The sequence below is a fragment of the Clytia hemisphaerica genome, unplaced genomic scaffold (genome assembly GCF_902728285.1).
Source record: "Clytia hemisphaerica strain Z4C2 unplaced genomic scaffold, Clytia hemisphaerica genome assembly, whole genome shotgun sequence".
In the NCBI taxonomy this organism is placed as follows: Eukaryota; Metazoa; Cnidaria; class Hydrozoa; order Leptothecata; family Clytiidae; genus Clytia; species Clytia hemisphaerica.
This window is the reverse complement of record NW_027103962.1, coordinates 757684-782665: the sequence shown is the minus strand read 5'-3', so window position 1 is coordinate 782665 and position 24982 is coordinate 757684. Positions and strand designations below refer to the sequence as shown.

The 24982-nt window shown below is 34.5% G+C and overlaps 5 protein-coding genes across 5 annotated transcripts in view; all 5 read right to left on the bottom strand.

The window, feature by feature from the left end:
* LOC136810325 (collagen alpha-1(II) chain-like) overlaps positions 1-864 on the bottom strand; it is an 85015-nt gene extending 84151 nt beyond the window's left edge. Inside the window, exons 1-2 of the mRNA XM_067066883.1 lie at positions 736-864; positions 100-503 (exon numbers count right to left, since the gene is read on the bottom strand). Coding sequence (XP_066922984.1) covers positions 100-503; positions 736-790 — 459 coding nt within the window. The 5' untranslated portion in view covers positions 791-864. The remainder of the gene's footprint in view (positions 1-99; positions 504-735) is intronic.
* Positions 865-1056: 192 nt separating this feature from the next.
* On the bottom strand, positions 1057-1790 carry LOC136810229 (serine hydrolase RBBP9-like). Its single transcript, XM_067066798.1, has one exon. It carries the CDS (start codon positions 1686-1688, stop codon positions 1131-1133), a length of 558 nt encoding a protein of 185 aa, XP_066922899.1. The 5' UTR covers positions 1689-1790; the 3' UTR covers positions 1057-1130.
* An 8065-nt stretch (positions 1791-9855) lies between these two features.
* Positions 9856-14809, bottom strand: LOC136810222 (muscle M-line assembly protein unc-89-like). The gene is made up of 7 exons (XM_067066793.1): positions 14699-14809; positions 14077-14302; positions 13407-13610; positions 12720-12957; positions 11998-12195; positions 11388-11645; positions 9856-11086 (listed from the first exon to the last, which is right to left on the bottom strand). Exons 1-7 carry the CDS (start codon positions 14747-14749, stop codon positions 10930-10932), a joined length of 1332 nt encoding a protein of 443 aa, XP_066922894.1. The 5' UTR covers positions 14750-14809; the 3' UTR covers positions 9856-10929.
* A 380-nt stretch (positions 14810-15189) lies between these two features.
* On the bottom strand, positions 15190-22757 carry LOC136810221 (leucine-rich repeat-containing protein 56-like). The gene is made up of 6 exons (XM_067066792.1): positions 22636-22757; positions 17939-18134; positions 17530-17617; positions 16321-16381; positions 15996-16092; positions 15190-15276 (listed from the first exon to the last, which is right to left on the bottom strand). The coding sequence occupies exons 2-6, from the start codon at positions 18122-18124 to the stop codon at positions 15190-15192; spliced, it is 519 nt and encodes a 172-aa protein (XP_066922893.1). The 5' UTR covers positions 18125-18134; positions 22636-22757.
* An 876-nt stretch (positions 22758-23633) lies between these two features.
* Positions 23634-24750, bottom strand: LOC136810313 (uncharacterized). The gene is made up of 2 exons (XM_067066877.1): positions 24638-24750; positions 23634-24423 (listed from the first exon to the last, which is right to left on the bottom strand). Exons 1-2 carry the CDS (start codon positions 24672-24674, stop codon positions 23939-23941), a joined length of 522 nt encoding a protein of 173 aa, XP_066922978.1. The 5' UTR covers positions 24675-24750; the 3' UTR covers positions 23634-23938.
* Between the last annotated feature and the right edge of the window lie 232 nt (positions 24751-24982).

The window sequence follows — 24982 nt, the reverse complement described above, 5'->3', positions numbered from 1 at the left end:
GCACAGAAAAAAGGACTCATAATCAAAATTTCCATAAGCCAAAATTTCTTCCCTTTAAAGGTAATTTAAAACTAGATTGAGACTATTAAAACTACTCACGTGCTCATGAAAATAAAACGAATTTCTTTGAGTATAATCTTTAAAATCGAGGTCTGTTTTCTTTACACCACTTTCTTGATAGATCAAAGCACAGTTGCGAAAGACAGTGATTACACCATTTTCTTGTTTAAATCTAATATTAAGTGGTTTAGATTGATTATACGACAAGGGTAAAGTATCTTTTTTGAATTTGGTTTGATATGATAATTTTTGGTCTGTAATTGAGATACCAAATATTGTAGCTCCATTATCCTCCAAGGTAAATAGAGGAATATCTTCTGCAGGAATTTTTCTTACAAGGAGGTTTAGAGAAATAAGAAAATTTGTTCCATCGACATAATATTGCTTCAAGTCTTTGGTCACTGTTTTGTCCATTAGGTCAAGGTAATCCTTGCTGTATGCAACTGGAAATAGAAATTTAAATAATATGTAAGTTTGATGAAGATTGATATGTGATTGAATATAATTGTGATTGTCAGCAATTAGTAATATAACCCACAATGTCTAGACAATCTGGTTGTATGTAATATGTATGCCAAGATTTTCAATATTAAAATGAAATCGATTCAAATTTAATATTTTACAAAATAAAGCATTTTTAGGCAGCTAGATAATATACATGGAAAAGGTTATTACCTGAAACAGCATGTCCAACCAGTGATAACAACAGAATGACCACAGTTTGCAACATCTTCAATGTTGTGACTTTTTATTAATGTTTCTTAATATGTATGCATTCTTAAAAACGAATTTTTATATTGGGTGGTGAACTCAAATTCAATTTTTAATGCGGTCAATCATAAATAAGAAAATTAGTAGGAAATACATAAACAAGAATAATAAGAGAATGAAACTTAATGAACGAGTGCAGATTGTCCTGCACACTTCTAGATCAATAAACCTTCCAAACATGAATTATAAAAAAAAATGTCCAATTAAAAATTTAAAGAGAGTTCGTTTGTTAGTATCATTAGTCTGTGTTTAGTACTTTGTAAAAGAAGAATTTACAAAGAATGAAAAAAATAATTGAACTATTCAAAAGCTTTCTTTTTCACTAAAGATAATAAATCTGTAAATACAGAAGACATAAAGTGTCCTTTATCCTCATAGGAGTGAAGGTCACATTCTAGATTCTTTGCCACTTCCATTTGTTCTTCCCAGGGCAAAAATGGATCATCTTCTGATGCAAACTGACATATCAAGCCACAATTCTCTTTGATCTTTTGCCATTCCCAGGGTCTATTGAAATAACCACTTTTTCGTTCAAGATCATCTCCTAAATCAGAGGTATAAGCACTGACAAGTATAATTCCTCTAACTTTATTTATTTCGGCAAACCGCATAGCTGCAGCTGCCCCACTACTATGACCAACAATTATAGTGCTCTCATCTACCTTCAGTTCATCTTTCATAAAAGGCAGCCATATTGATTCCATGGCACCTACAGGATCTGGCATATTTCTTAGATCACAAATAACACCACCAAGACCATTTAATTTCTTGTGTATCCAACCATACCAGTTGGCACGGAAGACGTCACCAGCTCCATTTCCTGGTAATATCACAACATGTTTCTGGATATCAGTCATCTTTGTTTTGATAATTTAGGGAATTAAAAGGTCTGGTTTTTTTTATATTGATAACTGTAGGCAGTTTCATGCTTTTCATGAAAATTAAAAAATTAGATATTACAAAAGAAAATTCGCAAGGGAATTCACGCAGACGTAGATTGAAGTATAAAAAAGTGACTAGAACTTCCTTCTGGGTATTTCCGAGAAAGAGTCTAAAATAAATAAAACAGAATCTAATTACAGTACATTGTATAAAACAGTAGATCACCTAAAGTGATTTTATGATATTTTATTGTACATAGTTATAGCTTTTAAATTGTTTTTATTATTTACGTTTTTTGTGAGATTTCTAGCTTCCATTATAAAAAGGATATAATTTTTTGTTGATTAAGTCACGAAAGATGATTTTCTTTTGTGTATACCGTTAACTGCTCCAACTTGGGACTATCTGACAAAACATGGGACGACCATTTGGCCACCATTTCACCGAACCTCCAAAGCCATTTGATTTTGGATAATGAACGGTATTTTAAAAATACACATTTTCTCTTTCGTACCGTTTAAAATCGAAATATGAAAAAAATCCGTAATGGAACACACGTGAATGTCTGGAACGAAGAAGACCTTATTAGTGCCAAAACAATGGAGTATTTGACGTCACTCGCACGGCAAGTCGCACACTTGTTATCTGTTAATCCCATCGGGCGATAGGCGGATAGGCGACGTAGTATGATTGATAATCTTGGAGGTTATCAAAACAAATTTGTTGTCAGAGACTTAACAGTAAAGTGAAAATACAGGCCAGAATATGAACAGTCCCATGTTTCAACCAACCGTCCCAAATTGGAGAAGTTGACGGTATATATTTTTTAAAATTCACAAATAATGAACCTCTTTAAAAAATAAATCTAGTTGAAAACCTTTTGTTAGATTATATTTTGTACATTTCTTAAACAAAAGGTTAGCCTGGGAATCCAAGCGTTAAACTTTGTTCACGGCCTAGTTTATAATATTTTTGCTGGTTGTTTTTAAATCTTAGCACTTTGTGAGGTGAGGTATTTTTTGTTTTTTCTAAGATTATGAGCTTGGATTCCCAGGCTAACACAAGGTGAACCGGTTTCCTGATTTCTTGATAATCAAATAATTTAAACTTTCCTTTTGTTGGATTGGGCGTCCCGCTAGTGCAAAATATCTTTCATGAGAGTTTACCATATTTCAACGCTTATTTAATCTAGATAGAGAAACAAATTTTATTTTCAATTCTCTTTTGCATGCATCTCATAATTTCACGATAAAAGAACTATTTCATACAAATTATTTTCTTTAATGCGCATTGAATCAATACTCACATATTTTTAATGTCAATGATGTCAAATTCTCAATGCGCCATGCATATTTTGTTAGTGCCTTATATATTTTGTCAGCCTCCTTTTCATTGGATAAACAGTGAGGATATTATCACGGGTTAAATTTTAATTGTCCTCTCTAGGGAGTTAGCAATTTTGTATTTTTTGACTTGCAATTATTGATTGAATATTTATGCGTTGATAGAGCTTGTATATGTGTATGTATGTGTATGTTATGATGACAATATTTTTTAAACTGTTTTTAACTGTTTATTTTATTATGTTTTTAGCCTGATGATGATACAAAAGTATCGAAATATATTGCAAAATAAATAAATAATATTGCTGGTCCAATTTATGGCTATTGAATTCCACTGCCACAATGTTTTTGCCACAAAGATATTATCACAATTCTCAGATTTACGAAAAACACCAGCTTTTTGCTGATTTTTGCCTCAATTGCCCAAAATACGTAACTTTTTTGGCTTAACCCTATTCAACCTAGGCTTTTAGGGGCGGTTCAAACCTAGGGGGGGGGGCTTTTCCTGTACCACCCCTTAACTTTGATCTAGTGGATCTTTTTGGATGAAATTTGGCACACAAGATCCTTGTCACATAAGGTAACTTTTGAAAAAAGATTTTTTGATGACGTCATTCATCATGCCCCCAAAGTGAGCAAAAACCAAAAATTTCCTTTATTCTTATAAATAGCTATTGTATTCTAACAAGGGCTTTAGAAAAAAGTTGCCTGAAATTTTTATTACTGCCGATTTTTGTAAGATTTCTAGCGCATTCACAGCATTTTAACTTTGTTTATCATTACACGTGCCATTATTTGTCAAAGGTCACAGTGTTTAAACTTCATAATTATGAAGTTTAAACACTTGTTTTGCATGGTTTCAGATTAATCTGAAACCACGCAAAACATACATGCGATTGGGCATCCTGCCGCCTCAGTTAACACCGTTTTACCGTGAGATTGGGTAACTTGCATTAGTGGAGGCTAACACGTATAGCCCTCAAATGAATGACCTGTCTGGTCATTCAGCTCCAGCTTTTCTATGTTTAGTTTTTTTGCACAAACCCCTGTAACTATGGGAAAGCACCCTGTTGCTAAGATGTTGGTAAAATAAGTAAGTAAAATCGGTCTGTACTCGAGATCCCGTAATCTTGATATACGAGTTTAAGTCTATATATACTGCTAGCGCTCGCAGCTCTATTCTACCATTTTTGTTTTGATTTAACTTTGTATTTTAATGACCAACCAGGTCATTCATTTGAGGGCTATGCGTGTTAGCCTCCACTGATCTGATGCAAGTTACCCTATTGCAGAACTTTCTCATTCCTCAAATAACAGGTCCAACTAGGATTAATGACAATGGAAATTTCACTTTAATTGACAATATTTTCTTTAATGATCCAGCCTCAGCCATATGTAGCGGAAACTTACTTTGTCAGGTCTCAGATCATCTACCAAACTTTTTAAAATTTGAACACAATAATGAAGTTAAAGACCATAAAATATACAAAAGAGATTTCTCAAGATACAATCCACAAAAAATTATAACTGAATTTCAAAACCTTGATCTTGTAAATGAACTACAAAACTATGAAACTGTTGATGATAAATATGACCTACTACATAGAAACCTGGAAGCTATATTACATAATCATGTGCCTTTGAAAAAATGTAAACAAAAGCAAAAAAACGACAAACCCTGGATAAATGAAAGAATTGTAACACTTATCAGAGAGAAAAGTAGAATCAATCAGAAATATTACAACACTGGTAATCATGAATACAAAAGAATTTACAAAATTGCCAAAAACAAAGTAAATCATGAAATAAGGCGAAGCAAATACATCTACTTCAAAGAATTTTTCGAAAACAACAGGAATAACATAAAAAAACACTGGAATGCTGTTAATCTTATTAACACCAACATCAATTCTCAAAAATGGAAAACTAATTATCGACCCTGAACAAATAGCTGAATCAATCAATAAATACTACACAAATGTCGCATCTGATCTTGTGAAAAAATTACCAAAAACAAATTCTACCTTCACTTCTTATCTCAAAAATATGAAAAATCCTGTGGACAGTTTTTACTGCAGATTCACAAATACAGAAGAGATAAGTGAAATTATAGATTCTCTCAATCAAAACAAAACCGAAGACATTTACAGAATTCCAATTAGAGTCCTAAAAGACCTAAAAGAAGTTATCTCTGATCCGCTTGCTCAAATTTATAACACATCTTTCTCCAAAGGAGTTTTCCCAGACAAGCTCAAGTTGGCTAAAGTAATTCCCTTACACAAAGGTGGAGACCAGAGCACTCCCAAAAACTTTCGCCCGATATCTATCTTACCAATTTTCGATAAGATACTAGAAAAACTTATGCACTCTCGACTTATCTCTTACATAAAAAAACATAAAATATTGAATAATGCTCAATATGGATTTCAAAAACATAAATCCACCAGTCTGGCTATCATAGATTTATTAAGTAAACTTTCAAATTCGTTAAAAAACAAGTTGTTCTCCTGTTGTGTCTTCTTAGATCTAGCAAAAGCATTCGATACGGTAAGTCATGAAATTCTCTTACATAAACTTGATCACTATGGAATCCGAGGAACTTCGAATAACTGGTTTAGATCATACCTATCGAATCGAAAACAATGTGTATCAGTTGCCAACAAGCTTTCCACCCCTCAAGAAATTAGCTATGGAGTACCACAGGGATCAATACTGGGACCTCTTCTTTTTATTCTGTACATAAACGACATAATGCAATCCTCAAAAAAACTATATTTTGTACAGTTTGCTGATGACACCTGTCTTTTCATGGAAAACAAAAATAAAGTTACCCTAGCTGACCAACTAAACTCAGAACTAACTCTAGTTAGTGACTGGTTAGTGTCAAACAAACTTAGTCTCAATGTTAAAAAATCTAACTTCCTTTTTTTTAGCAATCAAAGAGATAAAGATCCTCCAGAACTGAAGATTCAAAACACCATCATTGAAAACAAGGAAGTGGTTAAGTACTTAGGTATACTAATTGATAATAAACTTAATTGGAGTCATCAAATAAGATCTATCTCTCAGAAAATTTCCCGAGGTATTAGCATTTTACACTCCACAAAGTTTTTAGTACCACCTGCAACTCTTTCAAATATCTATTTTTCTTTCATACAATCTCACCTTTTATATGGTGTCCTTGCTTGGGGATCACCATTAAGTCATCTAGGAGAGCTAAACAAATTGGTAAATAAAGCTGATAAAGTTATTAATAAATATTGTAACTCAAAGGTACTTCACTTAGACCAACTATACCAAATCGAGTGTTGTAAGTTAATCTTTAAATTTAAACAAGAAATTCTCCCTGAAAACATTAAACAAATGATTAATCAGAGTAACCTCTTACACCAAATAAACACACGACAAGCTGACAATCAAGGAATGTTTATTAACCATATCAACACATACTTCCCACTTCAAACTCTCTCATGTAGATTTTGGAATGCCCACTGTCACGACCTATATCAACCAGACTCTTCCATGTCATCCTTTACCAAAAACTTAAAGGAACGTTTTCTTCAGCAAAACGACTAACATATCTCTTTTTTTTTTTTTTTTCTTTTGTTTACATGTAAATAATTATACATACCTGTTTCTTCATTAAGTCTTCTCTGTTTCCAGCACTTTGAAATCATAAAAATATTGATCCCAATTTTCTTTTCTTGGTGCAAATACACTTACTAAATAAAGGAACTGCTACCTAGTTTACACACAGTTTATCATATTTTAACCTACGATTTTCTTAGTTATAGTTTATATTTTTTATTTTTTATTCTTTATTTTTTTTTTTTTTTTATTTCATTTATTTAGTTTTTTTTCCTTTCTTTTCCCCTTACATTATTTACTTAATTTAATTGTCATTTTATCATCAACAATATTATTGATATAGTTAAATTTTTAACCTGTACATAGGCCAAAAACCCCAATGGGTTAACTCGTGTACATAGAGTTCATATCAAAACATATTCAAGAATATATATCATATATCATATATCATACAGTTACATCAAAATGCCTCGAAAATGTCAATATGAAAATTGCGTAATCAGAGAACGTATGTCTCGCTCATTATAAAAAGGCCGAGACAAACTTTCAATAATTGGATTGTAACATCGAGTTAAGTCTCTTTTGTTAAGTCACCAGGGGGTAAATAAAACAGACCTTGATACATTTATCGTTCGTTTCAACTTGATGATTCGTTTAAAACTCAGCCTCCTAAATATTTGGGGTAGGTAAAATATGTACAAAGAAATTCATACTTTTCCAACCCGGCGAATCTTTAAAAAAGAAGCAAACAATAAAATATAATTACCCTTTCCAAATAAACCTCTTCGGTGGCGAGCGTAGTCTACTCTGACGTAATTGTAAAATTTATGTGATGGGAGTTTGACATAGTAATATAATGTTGTTTGGGGAATGATGAAGTTCTCTGGAATCCCGATTGCATTTATTCAGGTTGATTTTTTATGACTTCTAGTGGTACTTTTTCTAATGAGTTTGATTACTCTGTTCTCACACTTATGTCTTTTTTTTTCGCGTCCTTTTCCGTGATTACTTTTATTTATATTTTTAAAGACAGGTAAGAAGGCATATTGATGTAACTGTCATATCTCACAGTATGTTTTTGCGAAGCGAATTTATGAGCGAAGCAGTTTTGCTATACTGTGCACGTACCTTTAACTTCTATCCCAAGCGAAAATTTGCTATAAAATTTGCTATATAAATCACATCTTCAAACCGATGATTTTATCAAAATGACCTTGAATGGTTTGGCTTGAAGCCACGAAAACTTTCTCGGTTTGGTAGCTAGGACTGCGAAAAATGCCGTTTTAAAATGGTGTACCCTAGCAGTGAACAGCAACAAAATTACCGGAAGCCGAAACACGGACTTAGAATCTGAAGTTGATCAAATTACCGCGCGGACGGCACGCATCTAAGCAATCTAAGCAGTGGTTCTTCGGTTTTTAATGTTTATTTTGCTAATAAAGGAAAAAAAATAGTTTGAACGGTGACAGAAAGGATCTTCATCATCCCTTGACTTTTAACAGCAAGTATCAAGTATCAAAAAATAAGGTCAATCATTGAGAGGTTTTTGCAAGTCGCGCGGGCGGGAGGAGTGCTCTTTTAGTGAATGAAACTTACCTTGCAAAATCAAGTGGATATTCTATGATATAGAAGTACGAAGGTAATCAAATTTATCAAATTTGTCAAGAAATAAATCAAAACTGCCGAAGAACCAACAAAGCCATCTTTGTACATTTTTCTTTTATTTTTATGTTTTGTGATGATTTCGACGGACGATTCTGGACGATTCGTGATTCGAATAAAAATGTTCGATCGTTCGACGAATATCGTTTGATTTTATTAAGGCACCATTTACACTAGAATAACTAGAAGGAAAACAAAAGAGCGATGCGCGGGCAGCGGCGGGTGTTGTGCCGCCGTGGATTATGTAATGTGTTTGGGGCATTAAGGCTCTTACGACCCTGTCTCTATAGCGGCTTTATTAGAAGAGGGATTTTTAGAGAGTCTCTTATTTTGCTAGCAACTTGCGAATTGAGGTGGAGTCTGGATCGCTTCGCAACCCTTATACAATACGGCTAGTCCAAAAAAGTTTAAATTTGAGAATTATGTATATTTGACAGTTTGAGTCGAGGTGACGAATCAAAAATTTAGGTGAAGTATACAGCAACCTATAAAATATAGTACTTTCTAAAATAGTATAGAGTATATTAGATAGAGAATTTTCCTAAAATTACTTTGAAATGCCAAAAACAAATCTGGAACGAGCAACCGGAAATCAAAGCATGTACTTCGCGCTGCTGGGTCTGCCATTTTGTTTGTTTACAAATTCACTGGATGTGTTTTGAAATGTCTTTGTTTCTTTTGTTCTGGTCCCGTGGCGAGGATTGCTATTTTACGGGTAGTCGACTTTACGGATGCCATATTCCATAAAAGTGAATCCGGGGTGTCTGTGCAAGGTCCCATTTATTTTTACACCCTCGAAAGTCTCTAGAAAATGGAGTGAAAATCTACAATATTTTGGTCGTTCAAAGGTTTCAAATTTTTTCTCTCTTTGAAGGATTTTTTGACTCGAGAACATAACCTGGCAACGAAAATTAGGAGGATGTACAAAGATTCTTTTTTGTTTGAGATTAGCTTTTACAACGCCATTAAAACCTTTGAAAAAAACTAGACAGCCAAGTGTATAGGCCATTTCACAATCAAAATGAGTCATAGGAAATCAGATGTGCGGACGGGACCTCCGAAAACCGACCCTTAAAGAGACTAAATTTTAGTGAAAAAGTGACCCTTAGAGTGACTTTTTTGAAAAATTTTCTCTGATTTTCAAAAATTTCCTACCCTTAGTGAGACTTTTTTGTAATTTTTTCGCTCAAAATCAAATTTTTTTTCTAAAAATCGTGATTTTTCCCACCCTTAGAGAGACTACTTTGAAATTTCCTGATTTTTGCAACCCTTAGAGAGACTTTCAAAGGTGAAAAACCCGACCCTTACCGTCCGCACATACCCAGCACCTAATTTTTCCTAAGTACCCCCCCCCCGGGGGACCAGCGCGTTCTGTAGGTCTAAATTTTGGATGTTTTTGTGTTTAGCCAACGGGAAGCCGTTATGGAGGCGCAATCAGTCCTGATTCATTGATTCCCATGATTCATCGATTCATTTCGACTGTGAAATGGACTATTACCGAAACAATGTCAAATTGAAAGCACATGCGTGATGCAGAACAAATTGAGTATTGAATTGTAATGGTAATCTTTTGTTTAAAAATCGTGAAAAAATAGAAATATTACCTTAATTAAGCAATAAACTTTAATTAGTATTTTTTATTTACATGCATAAATATTAAATGGAACTTTCAAACTAAAAAAAAACAGAGTTAACCCTAGAAACTATGTTAATTATTATAGACGGTTTCCAAGAAAATTGAACATACCTATTACATAATGCACCAAACGCATGGGAAGTCGCATTGCAAAATTCAAACTGAATAACGTCCCGCGGGGCTGGTCATAAGCTGTCAAGGAAAACATTTATTCGGATACTTAGTTTACTTGTTACCCAGAGACTTATAACTATGGTTGAAAACTATTGTTAATTTGAATTTAACGTGAACGCTAACTTATCGGAACAGCAGGATGTTCTCATTAGCGGTGATTGAGAATAGACCTTTTCATAAATTACGTCACGAACATCACTTGCCTCGTTTTGAAATTATTGTCGTGGTGATTAACTCCAAGCGGAATTTATTACAACTAGTTTCTATTCATAAAATCAGTCTGAAGGGATATGATCACCATGGAAATTGTTTGAATACAAGGCAAGTGATGTTCGTGACGCAATTTATGAAAAGGTCCTAGTTCAAAATCATTCGGAAAGAATCGAAAAAGATATAAAAAAACACTCAACCGCTCACAAATACTCGAAGAACCAAGTTGCGATATCAAATATCAAATGTTACGAACAAATAGATCCAAAAAAATAATAACAAACAGTAACGAACGGTTATAGAGCTCCCATATAACGTGAAGCCCACAAGAACCGAAATTTGGTCACGACATAACATTCTACATACTAAAAGTAGCGTCTTATAAATCATAACAAACCAATGACAAGACTCTTTTTGATGGTCTGTTCTTTGAGATATATCTTTGTTGACTGTGTTCTTGTCACTTGTACGACAGAGTATCTCTCGATAAACAGAAGTCCTTGAGTTCTCTAGATTATCATATGCTTAAACAGTCTTAAGACACCAACACTTGAGACAAGATATTCACATATATGTGTATAAGAGTTTATTTGAAACCCAATTTCACCTATCATTAGTCCTAGAGAAGGGTCTTTGAAGCGATTGTAAAGCCGCCCGGGCGGTCATTGGTCTGTTTAAAGGCGATAGAGGCGGCGAAGGAGTTTTCCTTTGGTTCTGCACAGGATGACTCTTGCTACGTATGTTGGCGTTGATGTCTGTCCTGGAAATAAATACAAACAGAAACCATTTTTATAAATAGTTACAAAATCGTTCTTACCCTGATGGAAACAATGTCCAATAACTTTAGAAGACTAGAAAGGACAAATTTCAAGCTATAAAGAAAGATAGAAATTTAAATCCTAGTTCAATTTAGATAGGGTCGGCTTCCTTTGTCCTACCCGCTAAATATTTATGGATGAAAAAAAGGTATAATTCTTATCACGTAAAACTTATTCTAATTGATCCTTTAAAATGCTTTAGGTAAACTGGGAAAAGAAAGGGGAAGAAATGAATCAAATTACCTTTGATTTAATGTCACGTGAGTTTGCTGTATGTCACTGCCGTCTCTCGCTGACAACTGATTTGGATACGAAACATCTGTAAGGAATATTTCTGTCCTTGTTCCGCCTACAGTGTGAGGCCGATCACCAATATTTGGTAAAACAGCTTTCGGAGGACTAGTCTGTAGGGAACGCCTTGTACGCCCTGGGGTGGTATTTTTCCGAGGAAGGGAGGGTGGTGCCGGGGAAAAAGCTGGTTTCTGCGGTGATGTACGGCGCCTAAAAGAGAATATGGGAAGCATGCATTTAAAGACAGCTACTTTTTTTACTTTTCAGGAAATTTGATAAATTTGACAATTTTTCCCCAAAATATACTATTCGAGGTAGCCATAATTTCATGCCAAACTTATATCTACCGACTCGCACTTACTTCTCAGCCGTCTGACTACTTGATTGGTTTCTACCCCTAATCTAGGTCATAGGCAAATGGAAAGTTCAATTGATGGGAAAAAGTAAACGTAAAACTACGATGAAGATTAGATAGATACTCAAATTAACCATTGTTGAAAAAAAATGGTACTTGTAGAATTGACTTAAGTATATCCAAAATAAACTCAAAAGAGAAACATACTTAAACATTGAGCTATCAATAGACGATCGTAGAGGAGATAGAGGCTTCAACGGTGTTGGTTGTTTTCGTCTTGGTGAAACATCTCCATCCCCTCCAGAAGCTGTAGTGTCCACAGCTTTCGATGGTGATGTGGTTTGCTCACGTGTGGATCTTGATGTGTTAGATTTGATCTTAGTCGTTGCCATACTATCAAACAATCTGTAGGAAAAAAGTTTTGATTGGAACTTTGACTTTTAAAATACAATCAACTCATTCTAATTCGAATCTCTATTATTCGAATCTTTATGTAATTCGAACTAATATATAAAGTGGTTTAGATTACTCTCTGTTATTCGAATCTTTCCCTAATTCGAAAGAAAACTTTTGGTCCCATGAAGATCGAATTAGAGAGAGTCAACTGTACGGATGCAAAGACAACAAATAACAACAAAGCTTCAAAACAATATACGTCATAGATTCTTACTAATTCGAACTTTTATCACCCCGAATCTTTCTATTATTGGAACTACTCTCCAGTCCCCGTCAAGGAGAAACCCTCCTGTTATACTTTCTATAATTCGAATCTCTTTGTAATTCGAACAATTAAGATCCCCTTTGAGTTCGAATTAGCGAGAGTAAACTGTATTCATATCCATAAAACAATGTCACTTATTATTTTGAAACTCAAGGTAATTCAGTAATCTTGCAATCATTGGCTTGCCTACCGTCGTTAACAAACTTACGATTGATTCTTCAGCCTCCATTGTCTCAATTCTTCAAACACATCTTCCTTTTTCCCCACATTCGTTTCCTCAGCCGACAAATAAGAATGTTCTGCTTTAAATATATTAGCGCTGGTGTCACTTTTACTCTTCGTAACCAAGGTTACTGGCTCCTCTTTTTGAGGTGGTTTATCCTCAGGAGTCGTTTGACGTTTTCGGCGACGGAGTGCCGCAAATGGATTCCCACACATAACATTACCTGTGTAAAGGAACGCTAAATGTAATCTCGGTTTCAATAGAAAGATGGATGGAACAAACAGTATGTCAAAATTCATTGAGTGAGAATCGGGATACAGAAGAATTACGATAAAGAAGTATGTTTCTAGACTAGAGGTATTAAGTAAGTAAGTTTGCGATCGCAGTCGGAGGCGACCCGAAGGCTCCTCTTTCGATAGCTTTCTACCCGAAGGTAGGGGAGGGCGCCACTCTTTCTCCCTGGATTGCTCAATTTACCCTTGATCATTCTCTTAATTGCTGAGCATCAAGCAGAGAGGCATCAAGTACCATTCTGGGAATCTTTGGTATGACCCGGCTGGGGGTTGAACCCACAACCTTGCACACCGTAGTCGGATGCTCTACCACTGCACTATGGTCGCTATGAGGTATTGCAAAAAGGAGTAAAAAAGCATCAAGATAAGTTAAACATACCTGAAGTTAAATCACTACTAAAATTCGTCACTTCAGATGTAGATTTCATGGGTTCAGACTCCTTTTCAGTATCCTTTTTGATTGCTGACGATAAAATACGATCTTCAGGTGAAACAATTGCGCGTGTGATTTTCTTTTCTGGTGATTTCGCCGTTCGTGAGCGGCGTGTTGCTGTCCGCGGCCGTGCTACACTTTGATCGATATCTGTAAATAACGTAGAAATTATACGGTTTTATGATTGAAAATTCATAAGAACATAAGAGCTCAAATTTAGCCCGAACAAAACTTTAAGATCAATTTTGCCAATTGATAAGATATGGATTTTAAGCTCCTTTTACTTAGAAAGTATACGTGCATAAAAACATAACCAGAATATGTTTGGCGTACAAACTTTTGCAAGCAGACAATTTCGCGATTTTCGTGAATTTCAGGCTTTTTCGCGAAAGTAAATGTCTTTGAAAATTCTTGAAAGTGCGATTCAAGAAAGTTTTCCAATTTTCCTCATTGATGATAACAAGGTAGTAGTGTAGTGTAGAAATTATGCAAAAGTCCATCAATTGTGATTTGAGTACATTTGAAAGATCAAAACAAAAGCTTGTAAATCAAAATTGATGAGTAAGCAAACGATATCAGTCTTATTTTAAAAGCAAAATCCTTTAACATTACAAACCTTCATTCTCCTCAACAAGCTCTTCAGTCTCTAATGACTTTAAACTGACCTCAATCAGCTTCAAGTCATTCTCAAATGCACCTTCGTCCCTATTCACTTTCCTTGGATTGACACGTTTCACTTCTTGGCCATCAACTCGTTCAACCAATAGTGGTTCGTCATCCAAGATTTTTAACATCGGTAAACAAGTGATGATTGCATCTGAGTAATTATAATATTTCAAGTCCTGGAAAACAGAATAAAAGAATTTTTTTTTTTAAGTTTTTTTCACAAGCTTTGACATATTTCACAAATTAGGTTTTTAAGTAAGATTTTTGCAGATTTTCAGTAGCGAGCACCTCACCAAAAACCGGGATTTTTCATCCCGTTTCTTAGTGAGTTCCACTTTGATGATTTTCGTGAAATAGAAGCCTTTCAAGTGCTTTGACGCAAATTCGATTATTTTGCTACTGCAAGGGCTTCAAAAGTTTAAAGTGACGTCAAAAAATAGAATGTTTGGAGCCCGAAAAAATGGGCTTTCGAAAAAGCGGAATAGACGTTACTGTATAAAGAAAAGGCCGTGACGTCTAGTATAGGCTAGATACATTTAAAAAAAGCAAAGGTCGATCATTTGGTGACTTACAGCTTTCTGTGATTCAGGAGTTGGTTTGACTTCAATTGGATTGCCTTTCATCGTCAGGTTGATCAGATCACTGCACAGGGAAAGAAACTCCACTTGGGTAATATCGTCGATGTTATTGCTTGATAAGTAAAGAAAAACGAAATCAAATATACAGTACAAGGGTTAATGTGTTAATTATCACCTAAGGATAGGAAATGATTCCAAAATGACATCCCATTTCGGGCCCGGAACAATCGTTAAAGTGGGGAGGCTGAAAGCCCAAACGAGATAAAATTTTGGTAGAAATATGAGAAAAAAGTCTCATTTGCTCAAAAGTGGGAAAGCTGAAGTCTCCCTAGTTTCCCCACTTCCACCGGGCCTGCATTTTATGAGGATTGGTTTCTTTTTCTGTTTTAAAATTCCATAATGGACCTTTGGGATATTCTTTATCTACTTACAATGAGCAGAAGTTTTCTGTTAAAAAATTGAATTACAAATTAACAGTTGTATACTTACGCTTCTAAGTCGAGTACTTCCAAAGTATCAAGCATGCTCAATGGGCTTAAATCAGAAATATCGTTGAATGCCAAAAACAATTCCTGTATATAAAAATGGATCAAAATTGGGTTATTTAACTTCTAATTTGCATAATATATAGAGAAGGGTTTAGACAAGATGGATCGGAGCCGTATTGTGTAAGTTTTGGCCTCAAATATTGGCTAGCTTCTTATGTATAAGTTTTGGGGTAAAATTGTCCCAACCGAAGGTCCTCCGAAACTAATAAGAGAATGGTTAAAATAATTTTTCAAAGGTATATTTAACCACAGCTAAACAACCTAGATTATAAAATCATTAGCAGAGCAAGTGAATTTTCCTGTCAAACTTAATTATTAATTAATATTGAATTTGCAAAGCTTATGGATGGACTTTGTAAGTTTTTTTGCAGATATTTTAAACTGAATAAGTTGAAAAGTGTAAATTCACTCCAGAACTCAACGACGATTTTAAAATATCACAATAGAAATGACACAAAAGGCGCTCATTGATAAAGACTAACGTCAAAACGTCACCAATATTTTAGATCTTGACCTTCCATTCCTAGATTTTTAGAAATCTATTTTTAATATACCGACCGACCGACCGATATTTTTCTGGAGATCTTCCCGTATAAGCAATAAATTAAATTTGCCTCGCCTAATTGCCTATAATTAAAGTATAAATTTTGCGAATAAACGGACACTGCTATTTTTAATAAAGGGTCAAGAGAATTAGCGGTAGTAATCAAGACTTGGAATGGTTTTTGGAAATGGAATGGTACCTTCATCGAGCTCAGTGAGCTTATCCCGTCAAGTTCAACCAAAGAACACCTGCATAACCAGATCATCGTCAAATTGCTAAAACTTGTACCAAGATCCCTGAGATAAGTAGAAAGAGATATGAAAAACAGGAAATAAATAAATTTTGCAGTATGAAAAGGCCCTGAAGTTAAGTAACTGTCGCGTTATGAACATGTTCACAGAATGATTGTTTAGAAAACAGATGCAATTAACAGAAATCCAATTAATTGTAAAGATTCGCTCTCAAAGCTATTTGAGGTGTCGTAAAATTTGCTACATAAAACAAGGATAATAACATTTTCATACCTTATAGAAGTTACATAGCTGTTGCTCAGGTTCAACCTTTTCAAACCTGGAACCATTGAACCTAGAAAAAATAAGACCTGATTCCAATGATAAATTTTCAAAGAGTTGCTACGTTCCTGATTAAATTTATTTTTTTAATTATTTAAAGACGGATAGTGTCGAATTCTTAGCATATTCGGGGCCTTCGGAAATCTGTGCTTGTTTTTCTATTACATTTTTATAATCTACATAACGTTCAGCGTTCATTTGAATACAATTTAAAGGCTTGAAAAAAATTTCAGGCTACAGGAGCCTTGATAAAGCTTTCAGTTAAATTCCATGAGGACAAATTTTCGATTTTTAGAAAGTAATTTACATTCCTGATCCATGATATGCACCATTGCAATGTCTTCCAAGAACCCAACAGCTCATTGGTTGAAATTGACGTATTGACTGACTTTACGTCACTTACAACCAATCAGCTGTTGGGTCCGCGATGTAATGTCATTACACATTGCAATGGTGCATATCATGAATAAAGACAGTAGTTTCAGAACTAAAGCAAGCCCGAAAACCTGTCAAATCGAAATAAAATACTGTCTGTATTGAGGCTTGTAATCTTGCTTAATCCTTTAAGGTGCAACAGTCTTTTTTTTTAATTTTATAAGAAAATCGCTAGGTTAACTTTAAAGGCTTTTATCACCGGGTCTAGAAGGAGTTAGAAGCTCGTTCATAGCTTGTTCATAGCTTAAAGTCTCTTCTTTCTTTTGGGCGCCTTTGGTGCACATACCTGACCTATATGACGGAAAGGTGCTCAGTGGTAAAACTTAAAATCAATTCGCTAGAGGACATAATAAAGTAAGACAGGGCCAAATTTGGAGGTTCTTGGCGGATAACTCGTTGACCAAAAATGGTCAAAAAACGGTCAAAATCTCAAAATAGTGTAAGTGGATTTTGTCAAATTTTTGCATTTTCTTGACTTTTTAGATTAAAATCTTGCTTTTGAATTTTTTTTTTGCTTGACCATGAAGCACAATCCAATTCCTACAAGTTAGACTAAAAATGACGATTTCTAACTCAAACTGGGCATTATACAGAAGGGCCAATATATACTCGACATTAGCACTTTTAAAGGGTTAAAGATATGCCCCATCCCATAAGTCATTTTGAAGAGCAATTGAACTTTTTACACCAAAAGAAAAAACATATTTTATATACCTAAGCTCGTACCTATATTGCCAATGCTTGTTTCATTTGTATCAACCTTCAATTTCAATTCTTCAACTTGACTTAGATCAGGTGTGCCAGTTATTTCCCTCTTAATGAAAATAGAATTAGAAGAAAATTTGAAAAAACAACAACAAAATACTATTATGAGTATTTGAATAAATGAAAATTTTAGCCTGGAATTGATATTTAGATAGCCCACAAAGCTATTATTTACCTGTATAAGGGGACTAATTTTAGTAAGAACATGGTGAGAACTTATTTTGGCAAGCAACGAGATTTTAAATTTTGGTGAGAACAAATTTCGACTGTTGATCTCACATAATTACAAATAGTCATTATATATGAAAGATATTACTGCCAAATTATCATCTAAGCATTTTAACTATTTTTTTTTTAATCAAAAACCTACCAGATTTTGTTGGGTTACAAATTCTCCAAGCATCAAATCATGATTTTTCTCTGGTTTTGGGTTGGATTCTGTGCTATCACAAATTTCGTAAATACGTATAGCAGGTTCATTTGATTGCATTGTGTACAACGATGGTGCATTTTGTAATTTGTTAAATACATCAAAATTCATTATAGTTGCAGCCATTCAGGACATTCTAGATAACAAAAAGTTTTGAAACAGTGGGCAAAAAGCTTTAAATAAGAATGAACTTGAAGAAATGCTGGTTTGTCGTCATGTAACAGACCCTACATTTTAAAAAGATAAAAATGTGAAAACCCATGTCTGTAAATTTGAGGGTAAAAAGTTAAAAAAGCAAGGTTTCAAATTTTGATGATGTAATGATCACCTTTTTTTCGGGGTTGGATATCGGTTGGTAAGAAATCATACCTTCTATCAACTTTTGAGAAATGATGGTATTGAATTTTCATTTTTAAAAGTTTGAGCCATTTAAAAAAACTGTCTTATAGAAACATTTTCAGATATTATTACTGAGCTTTTTCTTAATCTATGTTTGACAACGCTTTGATTATTGGTATATAATATTTCAAGATGTGTCAGGTAAATAATTCTACGAATGCTGGTAGGGCGTTTTGGGTAATCTTGGGAATCACCAAGAAGTCGGGTAACTTGCATCAGTGGAGGGAAACTTGCATAGCTATCAGCTGACCAATCAAAGCAGCAAAATTTCAAAACAAATGAACTACACAGCTTCTCTCACAGCTCTACTCTGCCATTTTATTTTGATTTAACTTTGTATTTTAATGACCAGCCAGGTTATTCATTTGAGGGGTATGCATGTTAGCCTCCAATGATGCAAATTACCCGATTTCACAGTATTGATTGAAATCAGATGTGAGATGTGAGCAGCATGTGTGTGATTAAATATTTGATTACTTCTTCAAATTATGTACTTTTAAAATGCTGTAAAAATACATTTGGATGGTGAAAGTTTGCTTGATAAACTTGTTCGAAGTTAGTTGATTCTTTAAAGAAAAAAGATAACAGGTATAGCTTTTTCTAATCCTAGAATATCGAGGTTCCAGCTGCACTGACAAACATCAACATCGATAAATTACACACATTTCCTCAAAAAGTTTTAAAATTGTCTGCCATTATGACTTTCTTGAAATCATTTCAAAATTAACCAATTGGGTTATGCATCGGAATTTCTATGGGAGTTCTTTTCCGAGATTTGTAAAATAGCTAAGACGGCAAAAAAAACCCTGGGGGGTTTGAGAAAGAAAACAGAACTGCTACCAGTATCATTTGTTTTTTATTTAACCATGTATTTAAATTTTCGCTCAAAAATACTCAAAAATAAACAAGTTAACAATATTCAATACACTATTTGTATCTCTTAGGAAAATTAACACTTACAGAACCACATTAGTTTATCATGGAATACCCCCATATTTGGATCATTCTATCGGGGCGCAAAATAGGGCGGAAACTAAGTAGCACCCTCAGTGCAAGATTGCCACCTCATCTCAAGGGAAAAAGGAAAGTGATTGATATTCTTTGAAGAAAAAACATCAGAAACAAACCCAAAGACCAAAAGATGTATTTTGTTGTTGACAATTGATCCTGTGAAGATGAAAAAATTTCTGCTTTGCATTTTTTTCGGAACGCTGAAAAACTCTAATTTTGATCTTCCTAAATGTAAAGTGATTGCAAGATTTGGGTTAGCGAGGCAAAAATCGCTAAAAAGCTGGTAAAATTGTAATCTTCAAAAATCGAAGTTCCAGCCTCACTGAACAAAATTAATAACGGCACTGTCATCATTGACAATAAAACAAAGGGTTTTCTGTCAAGAGCCTTGTAAACATTCCAACAACTTCCATCCAAATGATCTATCACAGCTACAGTCTATCATATTTAGCGCGGTCCAAGGATTAAGCTGAGAACGCTCGCAGAACGCCCGCAAGCTCCTGCATGGGTGAAAAACTTAATCCGTCTCTCAAGCAAAGAGTATGCGAAGCGATTCTAGCTTTACGATAGTGCTGTGGATCATCAGAGTGGATAGTATTTAATTATCATTATACCTTTATTTGCATCCCTAGAACTTTTGCAAAAAAAACGGAAAAATAGAAAAGCAGGGGGGGCAAGCAGTTAGAACAGAACACTATGTGTACTAACTGATTTTTGGAAAAATCTGTACCCCACCACCACCCCCTGTCACTTAGTACACCGTGTACTAACTGTCTTTGACCTTGCTCAATATATATACCACCCCCCAAAATAAGGATCCGGCTCTCTACGGTGCATTCCAGGTGAATTTCACACCCCAGGGAGGTTTTATGTATTTTTACGTTTTTACCTGTCTTTACCAGGTTTTTACCACTATGCACTAACTACTTTCAAACAAATAAAAATATAACAAATTATGGAGTAGGTCAACCGCAGTGGGGGCTGGTGGGGGAAAATTGATGAATAACGAGACAAAAACACACAAAAAGAGTCATTTTCCCAGTTTTTCCTTTTTTGTATAAAAGTATAATCATATCTCTCGATGAAACTGAGGAAAAAAGTAGTTTTAAGCAGTTTCTAACCTAGTTAAAGTGACAATAATGACTTTCCAGAAACATTTTTTAGACAGAAAACACAGCATGTTTGTTCAGCAACTTATCCACCATCTTTAGATAATTTTCTATTTTTCCCGATTATGGATCGGATGATCGGATTACCAAAACAAAACAGAAAACGTTCGAAAATTCGAAATTTTCAAATTCGAATGTTTTATTTTGAATATTTCTAAGAGTTCTAAGAGTTCCTAGAATTGTAATGTCATGTGTCAAGCTGTTAAAAGGTATTCCTGACTGTCCTAGAAAGAAGATAAATAAAAAAGATAGAACCATAAACCTCTCATAAACTGATAACAGTAAAAATCTGAGAAATCTAGTTTAAAATTCTCGTTTTGAAAACAGTTAATACACCTTTTTTCTTCCAAAATTCTGTATACACCACCCCTTTTGGCAGTTAGTACACTGGTGTACTAACTGCATTTTGAAAATTTGAAAAATGGACCCACCACGGTACTAAGTGTCATGGGTGTCGTGTACTAACTGCTTGCCTCCCCCCCCCTGAGAAAAGTTGTATTTTTTACTGCTCTATTCACATACCGTAACTGCTCTAACTTGGGACTATCTGTAAAAACATGGGACAGCAATTCGGCCATCATTTGACCGAACCTCCAAAGTAATTTGATTTGAGTTAAAGAACGGCGTATCAAAAAATACATGATTTCTCTTTCGCACCGAGTAGGCTTTTAAATCGAAATATGAAAAAAATCTGTAGTGGAACACACGCGAGTGTCTGTGCACTCTAAGAGGAAGGAAGAAGTATCATTGATAAACTTGGTGGAGTTATCAAAACAAATTTATTGTCAAAGAGATTTAACAGTAAGTGAAAATACAGGCCAGATTCAAACAGTCCCATGTTTCGACCAGAATCGTCTCAAGTTAGAGCAGTTGACGGTACTACCGTGAAGTCGGGTAACTTGTAAAAGTGGAGGGCCCTCAAATGAATGACCTGGCTGGTCATTAAAATACAAAGTTAAATCAAAACAAAAATGGTAGAGTAGAGCTGCGGGCGGAGCTGCATAGTTCATTTGTTTTGAAATTTTGCTGCTGATTGGTCAGTCATTTGATGGCTATGCAAGTTTCCCTTCACTGAGACTGATGCAAATTACCTGACTTCACGGTAAATTTGAAAAATCTTCTATGTGGCGTTTTTTGGAAAACTTCAAAAAACTGATTTTTGTCCCGCTTTTGCGGGGCTTTAGCTTAAGTGCTTGTGTGCATACTCTCGGGTGCCTAATAAACGTACAGACCAAAATAAACGTACAGGGGAGAGAATAAAATTGGAATTAATAAACGTACAGGCTGAAATAAACGTACAGGCGAGAAATCAGAGCTAAAATAAATAAACGTACAGGCTGAAATACACGTACAGGGAATAATCTACCTATTTTTCAAAAGTAGAACATCTAGATCGAAACGACTGACTTAAAAGTACATGTATCTTATAGATCAATGTATGACAAGTACTAAATAAGCAAAACGTTCGAATTAACTCGCGTAACACTCGAAATCTCCCACGATACGTTCGAATGTAATTAACCGCCTTTCAACATATCTTATTACTTGAACAAAAAAAAACTAATTTTTGCAGTATGAATTGGGCGATATTGGGTGAAAGTAAATAAACGTACAGGAGGGAATAAACGTACAGGCGGGAAAATTCTTCAGAATAAATAAACGTACAGTTCCCAATAAGGTGCGTACAGGCGGGAAATTTGATAGGAAAAAAATAAACGTACATGTACGTTTATTAGGCACCCGAGAGTATATACTGTAGTTGTAGACACCATTTCTGTTGTTTTCAGAGGAATTTTTCGATATCAGGAACTAGCAGCTATTCTTATTTTCTTTGAATATGTTGTTAGGGGTTTTTGGACCAATATAGTTTGATTTCCTAAAGATCACAAACAAGTAAGGGGTCCCTTTAACTGGAAGAGCCCAATAAAAAAACAGCAGAGCAGAAAAAAAAAAACAGGAGAACGATGAAGAAGGATATTTTGTTCCTGGAATTTAAACTGTATCTTTAAATACTTTTCAAACAACTCAGACCAAGGCAAGGGAATTTATACTTGATACATTGAATTACCCAATATTCAACGAGATCAAAAATCAAAAGTTAAAGATCAATTAATAATTCTAAAGATTTTGGGTAATCGCATCCAGTTTTCGTCCTCCATTTTGTTTAGTCGAATGAGGCGCCGATTCTAGCTTTTTAAGCCTTCCGAGAAAATGAGCTCCCGCAATACGGTAAATATATCCGGTAAAGCCTGAGCTTGCTCCACAATAATGTCTATATTTTTTATGAGAGAAAAAAGACAAAAGAAAAAATAGCACATACCACAACAAAGCGCCAATAAAGATCTTTCCTATTTTGTAAATCTTGGTTTTTCCTAACCCAAAAATACTTGTTAGATAATTGCTGAGTAGTCTTCAGACCCTGTGAAGCTAAACGAAATCTTAAAAAAGAAGCATTGTTAGCGCCAAAATAGCCAAACAATATCCATAGCCCCCCTTGTGCTGTGAGTTATGTCATTTCCAGACCATTAAATCACTAACTTAATGATCTTAATCAAGTGGCATTTAATGACCTTAATTTTTTAATTGAATGGCTGGTTATATAGAGCTGATATATCAAACTTTAAAAACTTTTCAAGAAGTGTGGGGCCTCTCAATAGTGAAATTGGAAGGATAAAAAATTACAATTTTCCCAGTTAGTTCCAGTCCGCCCTTTGTTTAGTTCTTATCTTTCTGACAATAGCACTCCCAAACATCCTCAGTAAAATAAAAATAGTGATTACTTTTTCTTTTCACCGAGAACTTACCCAAACCAAAAGGTCGCACGGCGTTCTTCAATTATACTGAGATTCTAGATTTTCCTCATTTGCCTAAATTTGAAAATATTCTCTAAAAGCTGAGGATAAATGTTTTCCCATTTTTAATTTTTATAATTTTTAATCTTTGACTTGGAATGGCCTAGACACTCTAAATTGAATAAGCAATTAAAGTCTGTAACAGAGTCACAAAATTAAATTAAAAAAGAAGAAATTCCTTGAAATAAAAGTACAAATCGCAAGTTGAATGAATCTAAAAGTGTATTTCTTTCCAATCGAATGGTATAGTTGAAACAGATGACAAAAGATAAGACCTAATAAATAATATCATTAAAGTATAATATTTGTATAAAAAGTGATAATATTTTTGCAAGCAGACAAGTGCAGAGAAGGGGGTATATTTTGAATTGGAGCAACTAATTTTAAGGTATGTCTTTAGTATAAATGCTTAAATTAGAGCAACTGGCGAATAAAAAGAATGTTAAGTTTTCAGTTTTGCAAATAATCCTAGATAATAAAATTGCTTTTCATCCAATAAGAGTGTCTTCTTAGTTCTTTGTTGGTTCAGTGATGTATTTTCCTTCGAACAAGCAAGCATTTTCGCTTTCGTTGAATTCCAATTTTCCTGGACAAGCAACACATCCAACAGTTACTCCTTCCCAGCATGCAACGTATTGTCGTTTTTCAGCTGGGTCAGCAATGTTTCCGGTGAATTTCGGTCCACGGTGGGGACATTTGTCTGGACATTGGAAAGTGGTGGCTGGTTGGAATGGAAGAGTGGTGACACATTCATCATTTGAACCATACAAACATTGGTTGCATCGTGGGCTGAATTCCAAACTGAGTGGCCAGCATGCTTGACAATAAGCATTTCCTCCAAGACATTGGACGAAGTAGTTCTTGACGAGTTTGTAGTTAGTTGGGTTGACATAAGCAAAGTTTCCATCAGCTTTTCCTTTACATAAAGTGTTTGGACATGGGACAGCTGGTGGTGTGGTTCCAGTGACGTCTGGTGCTGTCAATGCGCTACATACTGGAATAAAAAGAGATTAAATTAAAATTATTGGAATACGTAATGCATATTTTAAATGGGCTAAATTCTACATTTGAGTAGCGCAATATACCCTACATATACCTGTTTAGCAAAACAGTTAACATTTCAACGAAGAGTCTTTTATATAAAATTTGACAGTAACACTAGCGCACAAAATTCAGAAAATTCTCATATTTTGCTTAATGGAACCTACCTGCAATGATTCCTGCTAAGACAATGAGTGACTTCATTTTTATTATATTATGTTTTGAGCAAACTTTGGTTGTTGATTCTTCTAGATTAGTTTGTTTCAAGTTGTTGAATGATTATTTTGAGAAAGTCTAGGTCTATTTATATGAGAATTTTATTGCAAAACAATGGCTTTGATAGTTGTTTTAATTGCTCTACGGTGGAGGTCATTGATATTTGTTTATTTTCCATATATGGGTATTTATACCACTTCAGAGAAAATTGATTGATTTGTCTTCCTTGTTATTTTGAAATTTTAAAGAAATCATCAATACAATATTAAGTCTTCGGTTTTGTATGAAAAATAATT